This window comes from Triticum dicoccoides, chromosome 5A, assembly GCF_002162155.2.
Source record: "Triticum dicoccoides isolate Atlit2015 ecotype Zavitan chromosome 5A, WEW_v2.0, whole genome shotgun sequence".
NCBI classification, from domain to species: Eukaryota; Viridiplantae; Streptophyta; class Magnoliopsida; order Poales; family Poaceae; genus Triticum; species Triticum dicoccoides.
Window position 1 is genome coordinate 675650057 of NC_041388.1, and position 20368 is coordinate 675670424.

At 46.9% G+C, this 20368-nt stretch overlaps 1 protein-coding gene and 1 pseudogene across 1 annotated transcript; both read left to right on the forward strand.

The window, feature by feature from the left end:
• The first annotated feature begins 12578 nt into the window (after positions 1–12578).
• Positions 12579–13165, forward strand: LOC119300420 (annotated as a pseudogene).
• A 1940-nt stretch (positions 13166–15105) lies between these two features.
• On the forward strand, positions 15106–16783 carry LOC119304041 (aspartic proteinase nepenthesin-1-like). Its single transcript, XM_037581204.1, has one exon. It carries the CDS (start codon positions 15165–15167, stop codon positions 16515–16517), a length of 1353 nt encoding a protein of 450 aa, XP_037437101.1. The 5' UTR covers positions 15106–15164; the 3' UTR covers positions 16518–16783.
• The last annotated feature ends 3585 nt before the right edge of the window (positions 16784–20368 follow it).

The following is a 20368-nucleotide window of genomic DNA, read 5'->3' on the forward strand; positions in this document are numbered from 1 at the left end:
TTGGCCTACAATCGCCACTTCACACAAATACATGAATAAAACATTACATCAACCAGATACAATCAAGGTCCGACTACGGAACCAAAATAAAAGAAGAACCCCAAATGCGACAAAGGTCCCCGATCGACCCGACTGGGCTCCACTACTGATCAACTAGAACGAAACAACACGTAGGACAAGATCTTCATCGAGCTCCTCCTTGAGCTTGGTTGCGTCGTCTGCACGGACTCATCAGCACCTGCAAGCTGGTTTTGGAAGTATCTGTGAGCCACGGGGACTCAGCAATCTCGCACCCTCGCGATCAAGACTATTTAAGCTTATGGGAAAGGTAAAGGTAAGAGGTGGAGCTGCAGCAAGTGACTAGCATATATGGTGGCTAACATACGCAAAAGAGAGCGAGAAGAGAAGGCAAAGCACGATCGAGAAACTATGATCAAGAAGTGATCCTAGAACAACCTACGTCAAGCATAACTCCAACAACCGTGTTCACTTCCCGGACTCCGCCGGAAAGAGACCATCACGGTTACACACGCGGTTGATTCATTTTAATTAAGGTCAACTTCAGGTTTTCTACAACCGGACATTAACAAATTCCCATCTGCCCATAACCGCGGGCACGACTTTCGAAAGTTCAAATCCCTGCAGGGGTGTCCCAACTTAGCCCATCACAAGCTCTCACGGTCAACGAATGAATAGACCTCCTCCCGAGACATTCCAATCAGACTCGGTATCCCGGTACAACAAGACACTTCGACAAGTTAAAACAAATCCAGCAACACCTCCCGAATGTGCCGACAAATCCCGATAGGAGCTGCACATATCTCTTTCTCAGGGCACACTCAGATTGTCTTAGGTACGGGTAGGCCAGCCCAGAGTTGCCCCTGGTGGCCACCGGCAGCTGACAGGTGGACCAACACTCAGAGGAGCACTGGCCCGGGGGTTTAAAATAATGATGACCCTTGGGCGCGCGACCCCCAAGGGAAAAGAAAAGGCTAGGCGGCGAATGGTAAAACCAATGTTGGGCATTGCTGGAAAAGCTTTAATCAAGGCGAACTATCACCGCGTAAGGAACGCAAAAATCCGGGAACATAACACCGATATGACGGAAACTAGGGCGGCAAGAGTGGAACAAAACACCAGGCATAAGGCTGAGCCTTCCACCCTTTACCAAGTATATAGATGCATTAATTAAATAAGACATATAGTGATATCCCAACAAGTAAACATGTTCCAACCAGGAACAACATCTCCATGTTCTAACAAGGAATAAAACTTCAATCTTCACCTGCAACTAACAACGCTATAAGAGGGGCTGAGCAAAGCGGTAACATAGCCAATCAACGGTTTGCTAGGACAAGGTGGGTTAGAGGCTTGGTTCAACAATATGGGAGGCATGATAAGCAAGTGGTAGGTATCGCAGCATAGGCATAGCAAAAGAGCGAGCAACTAAGCAAGCAAAGATAGAAGTGATTTCGAGGGTATGATCATCTTGCCTGAGATCCCGCAAGGAAGAAGAACGAGTCCATGAAGAAGATAAATGGACGTAGTCGAACGGTTCCTCACAAACGCGACGTTATCGGAACCAACCCGAAGAAGCAACACCGGAAAAGAGAAAACAACCTAGTAAACAACCACCACATAGACATGGCATGATGCGCAAACAAGAATGATGCATGTCCGGTTTAAAGAGGGCATGGCATGGCAAAGTGCAACAACCAAAACTACAAATTAAGTGGAGCTCAATATGCAATGAGTTGCATATTGACGGAGCACCACATCAATTCCGGAAAAACCTCATGAGCATATTATAGATTTGGTACTGTTCTGCCCTAAACACAATTTTAGAGTTGTTAAACATGCAAAGTAAGGCCACCATGTTAAACTAGGCATTTTTCCACCCCATTTACATATAAAGTTTATTAAAATCCGAGTTACGGTTATTTAGTTATGAATTAAATCATTTTAACATGGCATAGGAGTAAATTTAACCAAACATCATTTTAAATATTTTAAACATGGATGAAAATGACGTAGTATGAAACTAGATGAAATTCTAGTCATGTTTCATATTAACTTTGTTTAATTTGGATGCATGGTTTGAGAGTTATTAAATGCATGAAGTTAGAGGGTTTTTCTGTAAAACTATAATTCCCCGGTTAAATAGCAAAATCGCAGAACTAGGAAAAAAACTGCACTGGGCCGAAACTAGCTGGCCCAACAACAGGAAAAAAAAGGTGGGGCGCTGGGGGAGTTCTCACCATGGGCCAAGCCCAGTCGGTGAGGAGGCCGCAACAGAAGTTAGGCTGGGCCTGAGGCAGAGCGAGGCCCACCAGGGCGAGGGGGCGGCCTGGACGTCGTCCTCGTCTCGCGCCCGCATGAGCAGAGGACCATGGCGGCAGCGTAGCAATGCTCCAGCGAGGGAGGGTCCGGTGGCGCTCGCGAGGACTGGAACGGGTTGCTGGGCGGCGGATCCGGCCTCGGGGCGCCAGATCCGGTCGGTGGCGAGGCGAGACGGTAGGGAGGCGCGGATCTCCACCGACGATGACCTGCGGGAGAGAGAGGATGAAGCAGGGAGGAGAGGGACTGGTCAAGGAGGAGGGAGAGGGCGACGGGGCTCCTGCCTAGGGTTCGCCGGCGAGGGTGGTGGCTCCGGCAACGTCGCCGGTGAGGACGGGGCTGGACTTGTCGCCGGCCTGAGGAGGAGGTCGGGATCCGGGTTCCTCCGACGAGTGAGGCAGTGACAAGCTCGGGTGTGCGGAGGCTTGCGACGGGCGGCTTCGGGCCCAGATCGGCAACGGCGGGCCAGATGCGGGCCTGCAGGGCCGCAGCGAAGTGGGGCGCGGGGAGGACGTGTGGCGCCTTCCCGTTGGCTGCGGGTGTCTGTGTGGCGGCGGCTGGCCACTAGGAGCCCGCCATGTGGCGCTGGAGGGGGTGGCCAGCGACGGATTTGAGGTGGGAGGTGGCGGCTAGAAGGTGGAGGTGGCGGCTGCGGGTTGGGGCCCGAATTTCGAGGAAGATGCGACGGCTGGAGGTGGGAGGAGGCTAGAAGGGGTAGGTTTAGGGGCTAGGGATGCCCAAAATGGCAAGCGTGGCTGCTTAAATAGGAAAGGGGCTAGGGTTTGGTGGGTTTGAGGCCGTTTTTGGATCCTCGGATCGCGATCGGACGGCTCCGGACGGAGGGGGGGACTAGGTGGGGTTTGTGGGCTGTGCAGAAGGCCTCGGGCTGAGAGGAGAGAAGAGAGAGAGAGGCCCGGCGACTATTTCCGGAGACCGAAAACGTCCGACGTTAGACCGACTATATTGTCGTTATAGTTTAATGGTTGGGCCATCAAACGAGCTCCGATTGCGATGAAACTTGGCACGCGACCTACTAACAACATAACAACACCACATGCCAACTTTCATCCCATTCTGGGAACATTTTCCGGCCACTTATAAAATACTATTTCGGATATGCCGCGGGCGCGTGCAAGTGTGTCTAGGCCCAGAATGGACAACGGACGGAACGAGGAGACCGGGACTGATGCAAGTTTTGAAAACATGATGATGCAATGCACATGATGACCTGATAAGATGCAACACGCAAGCAAATGACATGGCAATGACAGCGAATAACTGGACGACAACTGGCACATCGGTCTCGGGGCGTTACAACACTCCACCACTACGGGAGGATCTCGTCCCGAGATCTAGAATGGCACCGGAGGGACAACGGAAAGAAAGAGAAGAGGTAAAACTAAGTGCTTCTTTGACAAACGAGTGAGACCAAAGAACCTTGAAAAGGTTAAGCCATTTCGAGAAAAAGAATAACGGAGATGACAAATTTGAAAAACACTCCATTAGAAAAGAGGGACAAAGAATATTGCGAAAAACCTTGAGGTTGAAGGGCAAGATGTATATTGAAACCACTCCGGTTAAAACAAGATAGAGAAGGATTAAGAATGATATAATTTGAGCAGCACTCCGTCTGAGAAGGGAGGCAATACTTGGCAGAATGGGAAAAATTCGAAAAGCAGGCACGACACTCCGGTTAAAAGGATAAGGACGAAAAGAACACGATCCTGACAAAACAAGAAGATGGGTTGCAGAGAGCAACATCACAATGCCTCCGGAATGAAAGAATAGAGTAAAGATAATTGAGACAAACCAATGTAGAAGACAATGCCAACTTCTGCTACAAAAGAGCCTGAAAAGGCATCTTTAGGAGAAGGGTTGAACGGAGTTGTTGGAAAACCAACAACGAAAAGAATAAGGTTGATATGGTCTTATGGAGTACATCTCAAATTATGAGGTGACAACCTGCCACTCACGGGAAAAGAATTGTATTGATATGAACAAGGAGACGAGAAAGTATATCGCACCGGAAAGGATAAACGAACTTGAGTCATTTATGAGCACCATAATAGCAACAATCCTTAGGGAAGGCTTTAGGTGAACTATAACCCAAGATAACTCCAATGACGCGATTGATGGGTTTTAAATACCTCATTCTTAACAACATGTGAATCATGAGACATGAACTCAAATTATCAAGAATGACATAACACCCCCTCAACTGATACGGTAGAAGGAATTGCACTCTAGATTGCAAGATGAAGAATGCTTGAGCTTCTTAGTAAAGAATGTCGATTAACACTTCGAGAATGAATTAAATCCCTGATGAAACATCATGTAGAACCTTCATTAAGAACTCCGGTAATAAAAGAATTATCCAAAATAATTGAATGATGAAAAGAATAAGATTGAAGCCTCGCAATGATTTAGATAGAGATCTCCATGATAATATAATTGAAAGAGGTTGGACTCCGGGAAAAAGAGAAGATGAAACAAATGAAACCGAGAGTTTGAAGGGCCTCCGGAATAAGAATTAATCATTAGGATGAAACAAGAATAAGAATTATGTTATGCGTATCCTTCAACAATTTAAATTGATAACAAACAACGGATTGCAAACAACTTATTCCCGTTGGAAGGATTAAGAGAGATATAGCGCAAACTTGAGAAGGTATTCAACGAACCACTGGTAGGATTGGAACAACGAAAGAATTGATATGATAACCATGGAATAGAATCTTGAGCAAACCACCGTAAGAATTGAAAATGAACAAAGAAGAAAAATAAAGAAGCACCAGGAAGAATTAGAGAACAAACAAAGATACTTGAGGGGAATTTACATAAAAGAGAACGAAGAGATCACGAGACGATTAAAGATCACTTGAGAACGAAGAGATCACGAGCCGATTAAAGATCACTTGAGCGAAACACCGGTAAAATAGGAGAATGATCATTGAAGGCTGAGAATGAATAAATCAGAATTGATGGACTCCGGATGAACAAATTGAAAAGGCTCCTGAATTGCTCCGGATGGATAAAAAGAATTCTCACAATCGAACAATTATGAGAGGATGGTAACAAGCTAGAATCACGAATCTTGAGGAGAGTGGAGCAAAATATGGAGGCAAAACTCTTCTTCGGTCTTCAAATGTTGAGAATGATGACGAGAAACACCACCAAGAATTTATTTAGACACTCCGGAAGAATCAAAACGAAGAGGTTAAACCAGCGATGAAAAGAATTTGAAAGATCTTGGTGAAAAGCATTTGACTGATGATAATTCATTCTTACGTCAAACTTTGACAAGAATTTAGGATAACTCCGGGAAAATAAGAAGAGTCAGGTAAGATCCTGGGAAAAGACATGTGGGTTAGGGCCCACTCAAAATAAACACCGTTGAACAATTTAAAAGAGAGAATGCACCAGTTGAATTTGAATGGCTTGAATGAGATAACAACCTTGAAAGATCTTGAATGAATGCAGAGTGGAAACACGAATCTTCGAGATACCTTTAGCACTCCGGAACAAATGAATAACGAAAAGTTAATGATTGAGAGGTGCACCGGCAAGAGAAGACATTTGAAATAAGGAAAAGAATATGATCAAACACCAAAAGCTTGATTTGAATCCAGCAGAGAGGAGAACGAGTGAAGAGTGACGAACTTGAAGCTCCGTTAGAATCTTCTTGAGAATCACCGGATAAGGATATTGATTGAAAAGAATGGAGAGACTTCACATCAGTAAAATGGATACTTGATTAAGAAATCTGAGTCATTGAAGAAAAACAAGGCAGGGAGGGCGGGAAAACAAAGGCAACTTGGGAAGGATGAAACAAACACCGTTGAGAGAGCTGATACTTGATCTTGCAGATGTTGAAATGATCGGATCCACTTGAGGAGAGACACACTGGTGAAAAGAAATTGAAATGACAAACTCGATGATCGAGAAGGATTAGTATTCACATAGGAATATGAGAACACCACTTGGAATAAGGTATGGAATCAACTCTTGACTTTGAAGCAACTCGAATACCACAACTCAAAACAAAACAAAGGATTGGCTTGCAGAATAAGCCGGAACAAACATATGATAGAGATTTCGCCCGAAGTTTTCGTGGTGGGGCCTACACAGGCTCGATCGTACAGCACCATCATGTACAAGGCAGTGCACATGACATACGAAGTGTCCCCGAGTCGGCATAGCCAAGGACTCTTTAAGACACAACGATACTACTGTAAAACCGACCGTGAATAGGCGGACCACTAGATGTCGAACCCCAATTTCATATCATACATCTGTCGGAAAGATATCCTAAGAGCTACTTGAATTCCCACTTATAAACTCCTGAAATTTTCCGGTTATGCAATCAGGTGTTGGGGATACAGGGGAAGCATAATATCTCACCCAAACTAGCAAATCCTACATCCAGCTGTATCCATCCTTCAACACATAACCGAGAAAAACTTCGGAAATCGTCTACCTCAACCTTCGAAAAGCATCCGTTATACAAGTTATGGCGATACTCCCGAACTCCCGCCCCAGTACTGGGTGGCGTCGAGGTTATCTCACCAACGAACTGCATAAAAGAGATTTTCGATGTCGGCGTACTAAACTCAGGTATTCCAGAACTGCAACGATAAAATTATGACGACAACACCTCAGAGCTCAACTCCCCAGGACACTTCCACAAAACCCCTGACAGGAGGCACCAAGACAATGTTCTCGTCATAAAACCATTGAAACGATTCCAAGATACCCGCGTGATCCTAAAAAAAATTCAGTGAAATTTGAGAAGAGAAGAGTCAAAACTCTACATCAGGATGCCTTACCAGAGCGATGAAGGGACTGAGGAGTAAAAAGAATTCCTAAACTCTCCGATATATAATTCCTAAATGACTCAAAACATTTTTCTAGACTCAACAACGGCTGCTAAAAACGATCAATCAGTGGGGGCTCCTAAGGTCGGGGAAGGCTCCGATACCAACTTGTAACGCCCTCGATGCGGCTATATCTCCCACGTGTCGAAGCACGACTTAGAGGCATAACCGCATTGAAAGCAATGTCGCAAGTGAGGTAATCTTCGCAAACAACCCATGTAATACATAAGGGAAAAGAGATACATAGTTGGCTTACAATCGCCACTTCACACAAATACATGAATAAAACATTACATCAACCAGATACAATCAAGGTCCGACTACGGAACCAAAATAAAAGAAGAACCCCAAATGCGACAAAGGTCCCCGATCGACCCGACTGGGCTCCACTACTGATCAACTAGAACGAAACAACACGTAGGACAAGATCTTCATCGAGCTCCTCCTTGAGCTTGGTTGCATCGTCTGCACGGACTCATCAGCACCTACAAGCTGGTTTTGGAAGTATCTGTGAGCCACGGGGACTCAGCAATCTCGCACCCTCGCGATCAAGACTATTTAAGCTTATGGGAAAGGTAAAGGTAAGAGGTGGAGCTGCAGCAAGTGACTAGCATATATGGTGGCTAACATACGCAAAAGAGAGCGAGAAGAGAAGGCAAAGCACGATCGAGAAACTATGATCAAGAAGTGATCCTAGAACAACCTACGTCAAGCATAACTCCAACAACCATGTTCACTTCCCGGACTCCGCCGGAAAGAGACCATCACGGTTACACACGCGGTTGATTCATTTTAATTAAGGTCAACTTCAGGTTTTCTACAACCGGACATTAACAAATTCCCATCTGCCCATAACCGCGGGCACGACTTTCGAAAGTTCAAATCCCTGCAGGGGTGTCCCAACTTAGCCCATCACAAGCTCTCACGGTCAACGAATGAATAGACCTCCTCCCGAGACATTCCAATCAGACTCGGTATCCCGGTACAACAAGACACTTCGACAAGTTAAAACAAATCCAGCAACACCTCCCGAATGTGCCGACAAATCCCGATAGGAGCTGCACATATCTCTTTCTCAGGGCACACTCAGATTGTCTTAGGTACGGGTAGGCCAGCCCAGAGTTGCCCCTGGTGGCCACCGGCAGCTGACAGGTGGACCAACACTCAGAGGAGCACTGGCCCGGGGGTTTAAAATAATGATGACCCTTGGGCGCGCGACCCCCAAGGGAAAAGAAAAGGCTAGGCGGCGAATGGTAAAACCAATGTTGGGCATTGCTGGAAAAGCTTTAATCAAGGCGAACTATCACCGCGTAAGGAACTCAAAAATCCGGGAACATAACACCGATATGACGGAAACTAGGGCGGCAAGAGTGGAACAAAACACCAGGCATAAGGCTGAGCCTTCCACCCTTTACCAAGTATATAGATGCATTAATTAAATAAGACATATAGTGATATCCCAACAAGTAAACATGTTCCAACCAGGAACAATATCTCCATGTTCTAACAAGGAACAAAACTTCAATCTTCACCTGCAACTAACAACGCTATAAGAGGGGCTGAGCAAAGCGGTAACATAGCCAATCAACGGTTTGCTAGGACAAGGTGGGTTAGAGGCTTGGTTCAACAATATGGGAGGCATGATAAGCAAGTGGTAGGTATCGCAGCATAGGCATAGCAAAAGAGCGAGCAACTAAGCAAGCAAAGATAGAAGTGATTTCGAGGGTATGATCATCTTGCCTGAGATCCCGCAAGGAAGAAGAACGAGTCCATGAAGAAGATAAATGGACGTAGTCGAACGGTTCCTCACAAACGCGACGTTATCGGAACCAACCCGAAGAAGCAACACCGGAAAAGAGAAAACAACCTAGTAAACAACCACCACATAGACATGTCATGATGCGCAAACAAGAATGATGCATGTCCGGTTTAAAGAGGGCATGGCATGGCAAAGTGCAACAACCAAAACTACAAATTAAGTGGAGCTCAATATGCAACGAGTTGCATATTGACGGAGCACCACATCAATTATTTAGTTCGATCTCGTTTATGTACCCAACAATATTAAATGTTGTTAAACATGGCAAGAGGGTGAAGCAAAAGAAAACTACCCATCTAGTCAAATTTAAATGAGGCCGGAAGCAACGAACAACAATTCCGGAAAAACCTCATGAGCATATTATAGATTTGGTACTGTTCTGCCCTAAACACAATTTTAGAATTGTTAAACATGCAAAGTAAGGCCACCATGTTAAACTAGGCATTTTTCCACCCCATTTACATATAAAGTTTATTAAAATCCGAGTTACGGTTATTTAGTTATGAATTAAATCATTTTAACATGGCATAGGAGTAAATTTAACCAAACATCATTTTAAATATTTTAAACATGGATGAAAATGACATAGTATGAAACTAGATGAAATTCTTGTCATGTTTCATATTAAGTTTGTTTAATTTGGATGCATGGTTTGAGAGTTATTAAATGCATGAAGTTAGAGGGTTTTTCTGTAAAACTATAATTCCCCGGTTAAATAGCGAAATCGCAGAACTAGGAAAAAAACTGCACTGGGCCGAAACTAGCTGGCCCAACAACAGGAAAAAAGGTGGGGCGCTGGGGGAGTTCTCACCATGGGCCAAGCCCAGTCGGTGAGGAGGCCGCAACAGGAGTTGGGTTGGGCCTGAGGCTGAGCGAGGCCCACCAGGGCGAGGGGGCGGCCTGGACGTCGTCCTCGTCTCGCGCCTGCACAAGCAGAGGACCATGGCGGCGGCGTAGCAATGCTCCAGCGAGGGAGGGTCCGGTGGCGCTCGCGAGGACTGGAACGGGTTGCTGGGCGGCGGATCCGGCCTCGGGGCGCCAGATCCGGTCGGTGGCGAGGCGAGACGACAGGGAGGCGCGGATCTCCACCGACAACGATGACCTGCGGGAGAGAGAGGATGAAGCAGGGAGGAGAGGGACAGGTCAGGCAGGAGGGAGAGGGCGACGGGGCTCCTGCCTGGGGTTCGCCGGCGAGGGTGGTGGCTCCGGCAACGTCGCCGGTGAGGACGGGGCTGGACTTATCGCCGGCGTGAGGAGGAGGTCGGGATCCGGGTTCCTCCGACGAGTGAGGCAGTGACGAGCTCGGGTGTGCGGAGGCTTGCGACGGGCGGCTTCGGGCCCAGATCGGCAACGGCGGGCCAGATGCGGGCCTGCAGGGCCACAGCGAAGTGGGGCACGGGGAGGACGTGTGGCGCCTTCCCGTTGGCTGCGGGTGTCTGCGTGGCGGCGGCTGGCCACTAGGAGCCCGCCATGTGGCGCTGGAGGGGGTGGCCAGCGACGGATTTGAGGTGGGAGGTGGCGGCTAGAAGGTGGAGGTGGCGGCTGCGGGTTGGGGCCCGATTTTCGAGGAAGATGCGACGGCCGGAGGTGGGAGGAGGCTAGAAGGGGTAGGTTTAGGGGCTAGGGATGCCCAAAATGGCAAGCGTGGCTGCTTAAATAGGAAAGGGGCTAGGGTTTGGTGGGTTTGAGGCCGTTTTTGGATCCTCGGATCGCGATCGGACGGCTCCGGACGGAGGGGGGGACTAGGTGGGGTTTGTGGGCTGTGCAGAAGGCCTCGGGCTGAGAGGAGAGAAGAGAGAGAGAGGCCCGGCGACTATTTCCGGAGACCGAAAACGTCCGACGTTAGACCGACTATATTGCCGTTATAGTTTAACGGTTGGGCCATCAAACGAGCTCCGATTGCGATGAAACTTGGCAGGCGACCTACTAACAACATAACAACACCACATGCCAACTTTCATCCCATTCCGGGAACATTTTTTGGCCACTTATAAAATACTATTTCGGATATGCCGCGGGCGCGTGCAAGTGTGTCTGGGCCCAGAATGGACAACGGACGGAACGAGGAGACCGGGACTGATGCAAGTTTTGAAAACATGATGATGCAATGCACATGATGACCTGATAAGATGCAACACGCAAGCAAATGACATGGCAACGACAGCGAATAACTGGACGACAACTGGCACATCGGTCTCGGGACGTTACAGTCGCTTAGTTTGTTACATGGACATGTCGTTAATTTTTATTTTTGTTATCAATTTACATTGCAAAAATGGACTTTAGTTATTCAATAATTATGTTTATGTTATATTGTTTAATGTAAAATTTAACATGTAACTCTTGCCAACTATTTCAAAAACCTATGGTAACGCACGGGCACTTTACTAGTAAGCTTAAAAACACACTGAAAACTCGGTACCATGCAACCTATTGCTAAACGGCCACCCATGCCAGAAGATAAAACCTCCGTGCAATTATATGGAATATGTTGCCATATGTGACAAAGAGTTGTGAAAAGAGCATGAAATGTGGAATAAAAAAAAAGTCTAACGTCCATGTCGCACTCCCAGCCCCACTGAATTTGTGAAATTGAGACACTCCTAGTCACACTGAACTTGTGAACAATTGAGCAGCATGAACCCAGCATTAGGTTCACAAGGATATGTACCTGCAGCTGGCCATATGAAAAAGGGCAAGAACAATCATCTCGTTTCCCACCGGGCTAGTGCCTCTTTTCTGTTGAAAAGACTGCAAACATTCCACGAAATCGACAAAAGACACACCGACAAAGTAGCACGACAACAGCAGCAGCAGCGTCGTGAAATGGACGAGCACCGGCGTACTCACCAGTTGTCGAGCAAACATGACATCCACATTATCTTATATCATCATTGTCCACGGATAGGGATAGGCTGGGCTTAAAGCCTAGATGCAGGCACTAAGTTCTGTGCCCAACGTGGCATTGACGGTGCCTTTGCTATCTTCAAAGGTTGTTGATGCAGCAAATGTTTCTACTTGTACTGAATGTTGAGTGCGCCAACACTGCGATGTGCGATTTTCTCTGATAATACGAGAGAATGTCTACATCAGAAGATATAGACAACCTAATCATTTGTGGTTCAAAACATAAAGAAGCACACAATAATAAGCTTACAAACACACTGAAAACTCGGTACCATGCAACCGGCAATACTACACCTATGTAACCATCAAAGGTAAACTAATGTAATAGTTTAGGTGGCCTTTTTCAGTTGAAGGAAATCAGCGGAAGAGGCCCTACCCAGTTGAAGTCGGGGGTGGAGAGATTAGTTAGAGCATCTCCAACAGCGGCTGCAAAAACCGCACGCACCGGGTAAAATGTGATTTTAGTGCGCGCGGGAGCGGAGGCGGGATACTCGGGCGCACGGGAAACGATTACGCGCGCGGGGGAAAAGCGGGAGGTCGCCTGCCACGCCTATAAATTTCTGCGCCCGCCACGCGACCTCCCATCGCTATCCACATCGCACGCCCTCTCTCCCCTCTTCCTCTGCCGCTTCCTCGCCCCGCCACCGACGCGCCACCACCGTGCCACCATGCCGCCGCGCCGTCAGGGATCTTCGGGCTACCGCGGCATCCGCGAGCGCCCCTCCGGCGCCTTCTACGCTGAGATTCGGTCCGGCGACGTTCGCCTCGGCCTCGGCATGTTCGAGACCGCGCACGAGGCCGCCCGCGCGTACGATGCGGCGGCGTGGCGCCTCAGGAGGCCTCGCCCACAGATGAACTTTCAGGATGTCTGGACGTGCGAGCAGCGCAGGTCGTCGCCCCTCCGCCGCGGCTAATAACTGACGCCGACCGCCAGGAACACCGTCGGCGGCAGCGCCGCCTCCTCATCGACGAGGCGGACGAGAGAGCCATGGCGGAGTGGCGCTAGCGCCACCCGGAGGACGTCGCCAACGAGAACCCCTTCTGGACGGAAAGGAGGGCAAGGCGACGCGCGGAACGGGCAGACAGGCGTCCTCGGAAGGCACTCGCAATATCGCAGTGCGATCTGGGAGCGGCATCATTCTTCTCTAGCGACGATGAGCGGTGGGAAGACGCGTGGCTTGATACGTCGGACGACACAAGCGAGGAGGCGGACAACGACTCGAAGTAGTTTCTAGTTGCACCGTAGTTTTTACCTCGGACTAGTTTCTTTTTTTACCTATCTATGCTAGATGAACTATCTATGTATCGCTTTTTTTATCTATGTATCACTTTTTTATCTATGCCTATGGTTTTTTATCTATGTATCGTTTTTTTATCTATGTATCATTTTTTTATCTATGCCTATGGTTTTTTATTTGTTTTGAGTGTATAACATAGTTTTTTTTTGCAGCGTGTGGTATAATTTGCAGCGGCCGCTGGAGCAAGCGTTTCTCAACATGCAAAAACTCGTGAACAGCACGCTGCAAACGCTTTTTTAGCATGTTGCACGGTTGTTGGAGATGATATGAGGCAAGTTACGTAGGAGTATGTAGATTTTCTGCCACCCACGCCAAAAGATAAAACCTCCATGCCGTTATATGGAACAAGGAGATGTGAAAAAGAGCATGAAATGCGGAATAAAAAAATTCCAACGTCCATGTCGCACTCCCAGCCCCACTGAATGAGAGCTGCTACACAAACGATGGGTTGTGCCCGATTTGTAGACGGCAAGCTATAGGAGCCATCGATCACTTGGGTTCATGTGGGCCGCAGCCATCGATCACAACGTCATCTGAAAATCGTTCGGCAACTTGCCGTGTGCACAGTAATTTCGCCATTGAATTTGAGGCACTCCTGTGTGGCGAGCAAAAGGTGATTAGGACGGTGGCAGCATCAAGTTCACAAGGATATGTACCAGCTGGCCATATGGAGAACAACCATCTCGTTTCCCATCGGATAGTGCCTCTTTTCCATTGAAAAGACTGCAGACATACCACAAAATCGACACGAGACACACCGACAAAGTAGCCCGGCAACAGCAGCAGCGTCGTGAAATGGACGAGCACCAGCGTACTCATTGCTCATCGAGCAAACATGAAAACCACATCGAAATTGGTTTTCTACCATGCACGGGAGATACTGTGCATGGCATCACCATTAACTCAATTATGAGCACACGGGCTCCATCCTATCCCCTAATAAAAATTCTTTCTTTCTCCTCAGTCCATCTATGGATTTTAAGTTGTCTCTAATTTGAATTTGTCCTAGTTTTCACACATAAAATTTGATTCCTTATCTTCTTACATATTTGTGTTTTTGTCAACGAGATCTTTTCAACAAGACTAACCATGAATATTATTTGAACATTTTTGAAACATGAACTTTAGAACTTCATGAAACTACAAAAACTATGATTGTTAGACTTTTTTTTGTCAATTTGCACAAGTTATTTTCCGTTGTTATTAATAAACTTACTAATGTGTGCAAGAACAGAACATTGTTATATATCCACGCGAAAACCATCATGCAATATTCCAAAAAAAAATTGTTTCATTGTGTTTCGTAAACTCAAAATTCAATACATATTAAATATTGAACTTGTTTCGAAGATATCATCAAAAGAAAGACACACGTTCATACAGACTATTTACCTTGTATTTATTTTAAAATATATGGTTGTTTAAAGTTTAGATTCAAAATAAAATCCACGTTACATACTAGTGTGTAGGAGAGAGAACTAGCAGGTGCAGCCTTGCTCCATAAAGTTGTGAGATGGATTTAAATATGAGAATGAATACATGGCATGAGTGCATATCTAACCATATGAACGGTTTAGCCCTGTGCATGGTAGAATCACTTTTCTCATTATCTTATAGCATCATTGTCCACGGATAGGGATAGGCCGGCTAGGCTTAATGCCTAGGTGCAGGCACTAAGTTCTGTGCTTGAGCGAGGAGCAACAAAAATATTGGAAGTGATGATTCGCAAACAAAAAAAATCTAGAAAGTGGCTTGGACAATCTTGTGGTTATGCATGTTTTTGTGGACCTTTTTGCAAAGTTGACTGGCACACCGTTGCTACATATAAGTCCAACATCCTAAGTGCTCCTCGACGAACATGTAACCGAATTATCAAGCTTTCCACCTAGTAAAGTGCTCAACGGCGTGAGCGTGTGCACGTCGAAGGACATGCCTGCGCTGCAGCTCTTACCCTATGCTCTCTTCCTCACGGCCTTGCTAGCCTCGTCGGCGGCCGGCCACGCGGCGGCGTCCCTGCGGGCTCACCTCACGCACGTGGACAGCGGCCGCGGCTTCACCAAGCACCAGCTGCTCCGCCGGATGGCCGCTCGGTCACTGGCCCGCATAGACAGCCGGTGCCCAGCACCTGGCCGTGGCGCCAATGCGCACCCGGTGACCGCGCCCGTGAGCCGTGGCACCGTGGGCATAGAAAACATGCAATCCGAGTACCTCGTCCACTTTGGCATCGGCACGCCTCGCCCGCAGCGCGTGGCGCTGACGCTAGACACCGGCAGCGACTTCGTCTGGACGCAGTGCTTCTGCCAGGTCTGCTTCCCTCAGCCGTTCCCGGCGATCAACATCTCCGCCTCCGGCACCATCCACGGCGTCTCGTGCTCCGACCCTGTCTGCTCGCAGGGGGGGCTCGCGCTCTCCGGGTGCACCGCCCGCGACAACATCTGCTTCTACACCTACTTCTACGGCGACAACTCGATCACGACGGGGCAGATCGTGGAGGACACCTTCACCTTCCAGCAGGCGCCCAACGACGGCAAGGTCGCCGCGGTGCCGAAACTCCGCTTTGGTTGCGGCATGTTCAACACCGGCCTCTTCGGATCAAACGAGTCCGGCATCGCCGGCTTCGGCCGCGGGCCGTTGTCTCTGCCGTCGCAGCTCAAGGTGGGTGGCTTCTCCTACTGCTTCACCAACATCGTGGAGTCCAGGACCAGCCCCGTGTTCCTGGGCACGCCGGATGACCTTCAAGCGCAGGCCACGGGGCCCATCCAGTCCACCCCATTCGCCCGGGGTCCAGACAGCACCAAGTACTACCTCTCGCTCAAAGGCATCACCGTCGGCAAGACGCGGCTGCCATTCAACGCGTCGACGTTCGCGTTCAAGGGCGATGGCTCCGGCGGGACGATGATCGACTCCGGCCTGAGCATCACGAAATTCCCGCGGGCCGTGTTCCTGAGCATCGTGGAGGAGTTCAAGGCGCAGGTGCCGCTGCCGTCCGACATGGTCGCCGGCATGCTGTGCTTCTCCGCCCCGCATAAGAAGAAGGCGCCCGCCATGCCGAAGATGACCCTCCATCTTGAAGATGCGGACTGGGACCTTCCACGGGAGAACTACGTGCTGGACCTCGACGGCGGCGACGGCGACGACGACGGGACGTGCGTGGTGATACATGCGGCGGGCGAGAGCGGCATGACCGGCATAGGCAACTTCCAGCAGCAGAACACGCACGTGGTCTACGACCTGGAGAGCAATAAGCTGGTCTTCGTGCCCGCTCGCTGCGATAAGCTGTGACTCAACGTGCACGTACGTGTGCATTCGTCAACGCATGCATGTACTGGTTACGTTTTGTGTTCGTACTAAAAACGAGCACGAAGGAATCGTACCAGTGCTAAATAAACAAGGGGAGATTAAAGCTATTTTTCGGTGTAAATACGCCTAGTCATCTTTTTTATGCAGGAAAAATACACCTAGTCATCTTTTGTTGTGACAAATTTCCAGTCACCTGAAAAAATATGCGTCTGAACCAGTCTATATACGTCAGTAGCCTGAAAAAAATATGTTGCATCGGTCACCGACTCACCGTCTCCAAGGACTCCCCTGTTGACCATTTTTTTTCTAAAAAAAAAGACCTTCTTCAAGGACCATTGGATCAACGGCTGAAAATAGATCAGGGTTCATCTTCAACCTTCGACTTCTTCTTCCTGGCGTAGCCGCCGGCCCTCCTCTCGACCTTCCCCCTACAGTCGTGTTGGTCGCGGCCCCGACCAAGCCATCCCTCTAAGGCCCACACTAGTGAACAACTCCAGCGAACCCCTGCGCTCCCCACATCCCTAAAATAGATAGTGAGGCTGCTGCTTCCCAGTAAACCTGCACCCCCACATCCCTAGGAAAGATTGCGAGATTGCTTCTTCTCTGACAAGGTCTGACCTCCACATCTGCACGTAGGAAGAAGCAAAAAGTGACTGATGCCAAAAATAATTTTAGGCAGATGAGGTTTAGCAAAAATAGTCTTGCTAAATCTTAATTGGCTGAGAGTTGGTTATCTCTCTTTTTTTTTTGGTTATCTCTCAGCTGATACTATATTCGTGAGATTTTACATTGAGATTGTTGCAAAATTTTCTTTTCAGTTTTTTTCTTTCTTATTACATGTTATGTCACTTGACTTCTCTCCATGACATGGTGTGCGATGATATGAAATATGTTGCCAATGAACAAGAAATGCGGAATAGACAAACGCCGTCTTTAGAAGCTAATCACTGAAACAAATGGCGGACATCATCATCGTTAAGAAACACTGGCCACGGTAGGCTGACGCTTCAGACACGTCAGCTGGGGATGGGATCCGTGTCCTGCTGCAAGCTTGCAACTGTTGACAGCCATGCTATAGATTGAGCATCCGATCATGGTCCCGGAACTGACCACCATGCCAAAATATTCCTTCGACAAACAGTTCGCACACAGAACCATGACAATGATGTAATTAAGATGTGGTATGGCGAGGGCCTGTACAAGTGTCACTTTGTTTTACTGTCGATTAAGTGTAATTTCTAATCACCAGCGGGCGGCGTATAGTCAGAGGAAGAAGGAGGCTAGTACGTATGATCTTGAATGTAATTTTATTATTTACTGGTCATTTTATGTCCAGTTGTGTATCAATTGTACCAGTTGTGTATGTGTGTAGTGTTAATATTCATCACCCACGATGCAGAATAAGTTATTCTTCACCCGAGGTAATCTTACAATCACTTCATAATTAAATTACATTTAAAATTCAAATTATTACATTCATATTGATTCACTGTATAAAATTTGGCATAAGAAAATAAAAATAGGTCATAAGACGGGAAAATTTGTAATTTATGTAAATTTTACACTATGTTTTTACGTTTGTAATTTTACATAACATAAAATATTTTTTACAACGATTATATATTTTCTTACGGTCTCTTTTTATGTTGAAAATAAGTCAAAACTTACAGAACGTAAAATTACGGTGCATTGATGGTAAAATAGAGGGGGGTGAAGAATAATCATTCCTCACCCAGGATGACGAATAGTCAATCCGGAAAAATCCATCCTACCACCCAGTGGTAGTTATCCCACATGTCTCATATACTATCATATGGTATTCTATATGTTACTTTATCATTGTAAGTATATTCATATATTATATATAAGATAATCCAAAGTGGGTAACATGAAAAAATTGCAAGTTGTCCCATAATTTTTATTGTATTTATGAAATACGTATATATTTGTACGTAAAATGGAGCATACTGAAAATACGATGCATACTACCTAAAAGTACTATATATACTACTTAAACATTTTTATATACTACATACTACGTGTACATACTCTTCAATTTGGTAGATACTACACACAACATACAAATCTCAAGTGGTTATAACTACCACTGATGGTAGATAAAATTTGTATGTATGTATATATTAATTAGATCTAAGATGTTCTTTGAATATCTTTATTCAAAAGAAAAGGCGGTTCAGCTTGCAAGATAATATTTTATCTACAAGAGGATATTTACACGTGTGGGACTTTCCTTTTCATGTCTACTAAGTTGATGGCACTAATCAACTAATCCATTGTCGATTTCCCTTATCATTGTGTGAATCTCGACACGCTGGCATCATATGGATCTGAGTATCGACTTAGACGTTAAAAAATGCAAACATTCTCCCTCCAACGATTCGGGCTCGCCGGTAGCCGGAGTCGAGATCCGCAACCAGTGACAAGTCGACGGAAACACCGGAGTCATGTGCTCCTACCGCCGGACTCCATATGGCACATATGTATTCCTCTTTCCCAATACGCCATGGATACCGTAACCTTCCATAGCCATCGGACTCAAAGCATATATTGGAGGCATGCTTTTCGGCAAACATTATTTTAAAAAAGAAAATTTTATTGACATAATCAGTGTCTCAAGGCTATACAACATTATCGGCATATAAAGAATGTTTTTGAGTGGCTCAATGGCCAACAACATGAGAAAGAAACCCCCCCTCCTTCGCTTTGTCAACTAGAGCTTGCCAAACATCCATCACAATGATGTAAAATCATTGAGATAGCGCATCATCTTGCAACAGCCAGCGCCCTTGGGCATCTAGCACTGGTCTATGAAACAGAATTAGGCCTAACTCTTTGATCTAAAGAAAACCTCACATTGACAAGAGATATGGCCATCTAACAATATCGAGCTGTAAAAAATGAGTGACTACTTTTCCACAGTAATTCAGAGTGGTGTGTGTGGTTGTCAATTTCCAAAATAAGAGCAAAAAAACAGTGGGCGTTGGCGTGATGCGCATGTGCTCGAGCCAGGGACGGAGCCAGAAAATAGTGATAGGGAGGGCACGAACTAGAAGGATCAAGATGATAGAATTGTACATTAACACATACAGTAGTACATATCACAAGATCTAAATAGTATATATTTTTTGCGGGGTAAAATAAATCACTGTTGTTCTAAGATAAAAAATAAAATTACATATGTATTAATTTGAAGTCAGGTTTACGAGCATCAGTTTCGAAGATATCAATTATTTCTTCAAGCTAACCTTTGCCGCTAGTTCCTTCCCAATGTTTGTAGTTTTTCCAACGATACGTTTATATGGTTCTAAAAAGCGCAGACTAATTAATCTCATCAAGGCCTGAATCTAGCAATCGAAATAAAGTACCTTTTTCTCATTTTTATTGCGGCTCATCCTCGCGGTCGGCCTACCGGCTACCGGCAAATAGCCTGTGGATCGGCGCTCGCCCGCGGCCGTCCCTTCTCCGCTTCTCTTGATGGCTATGCGACGGAGTTGCCTAGAGATCGCATAGGCGATAGCAGGCAGTGGCGGGCGGCAGATGTGAATCTCAATCCCAGCAGGCGGCTGGGAAACAAAGCGATAGCACGATGTGTGCGTGGGCGCGTGGCTGCGTGCAACTACCCTGCTAATAGGCCCCTTTGTCACCTATGATGGGCTGCCTGTTCTTTTGGGCTTTTGGGTTGATAGGAAATTGTACTGCACGTGGGCTGAGATCCTGAGGCTTTACCAACGACACAGCGATCAGAGGGGGCGAAGGAAGCGATGAATAGTTGGGTAGCAGGAAAAACAGCGAAAAATTGATCGCTATTAATG

Coding starts and splice junctions, on each gene's coding strand:
- LOC119304041 (XM_037581204.1), top strand. CDS start 15,165: ATGCCTGCGCTGCAGCTCTTACCCTATGCTCTCTTCCTCACGGCCTTG.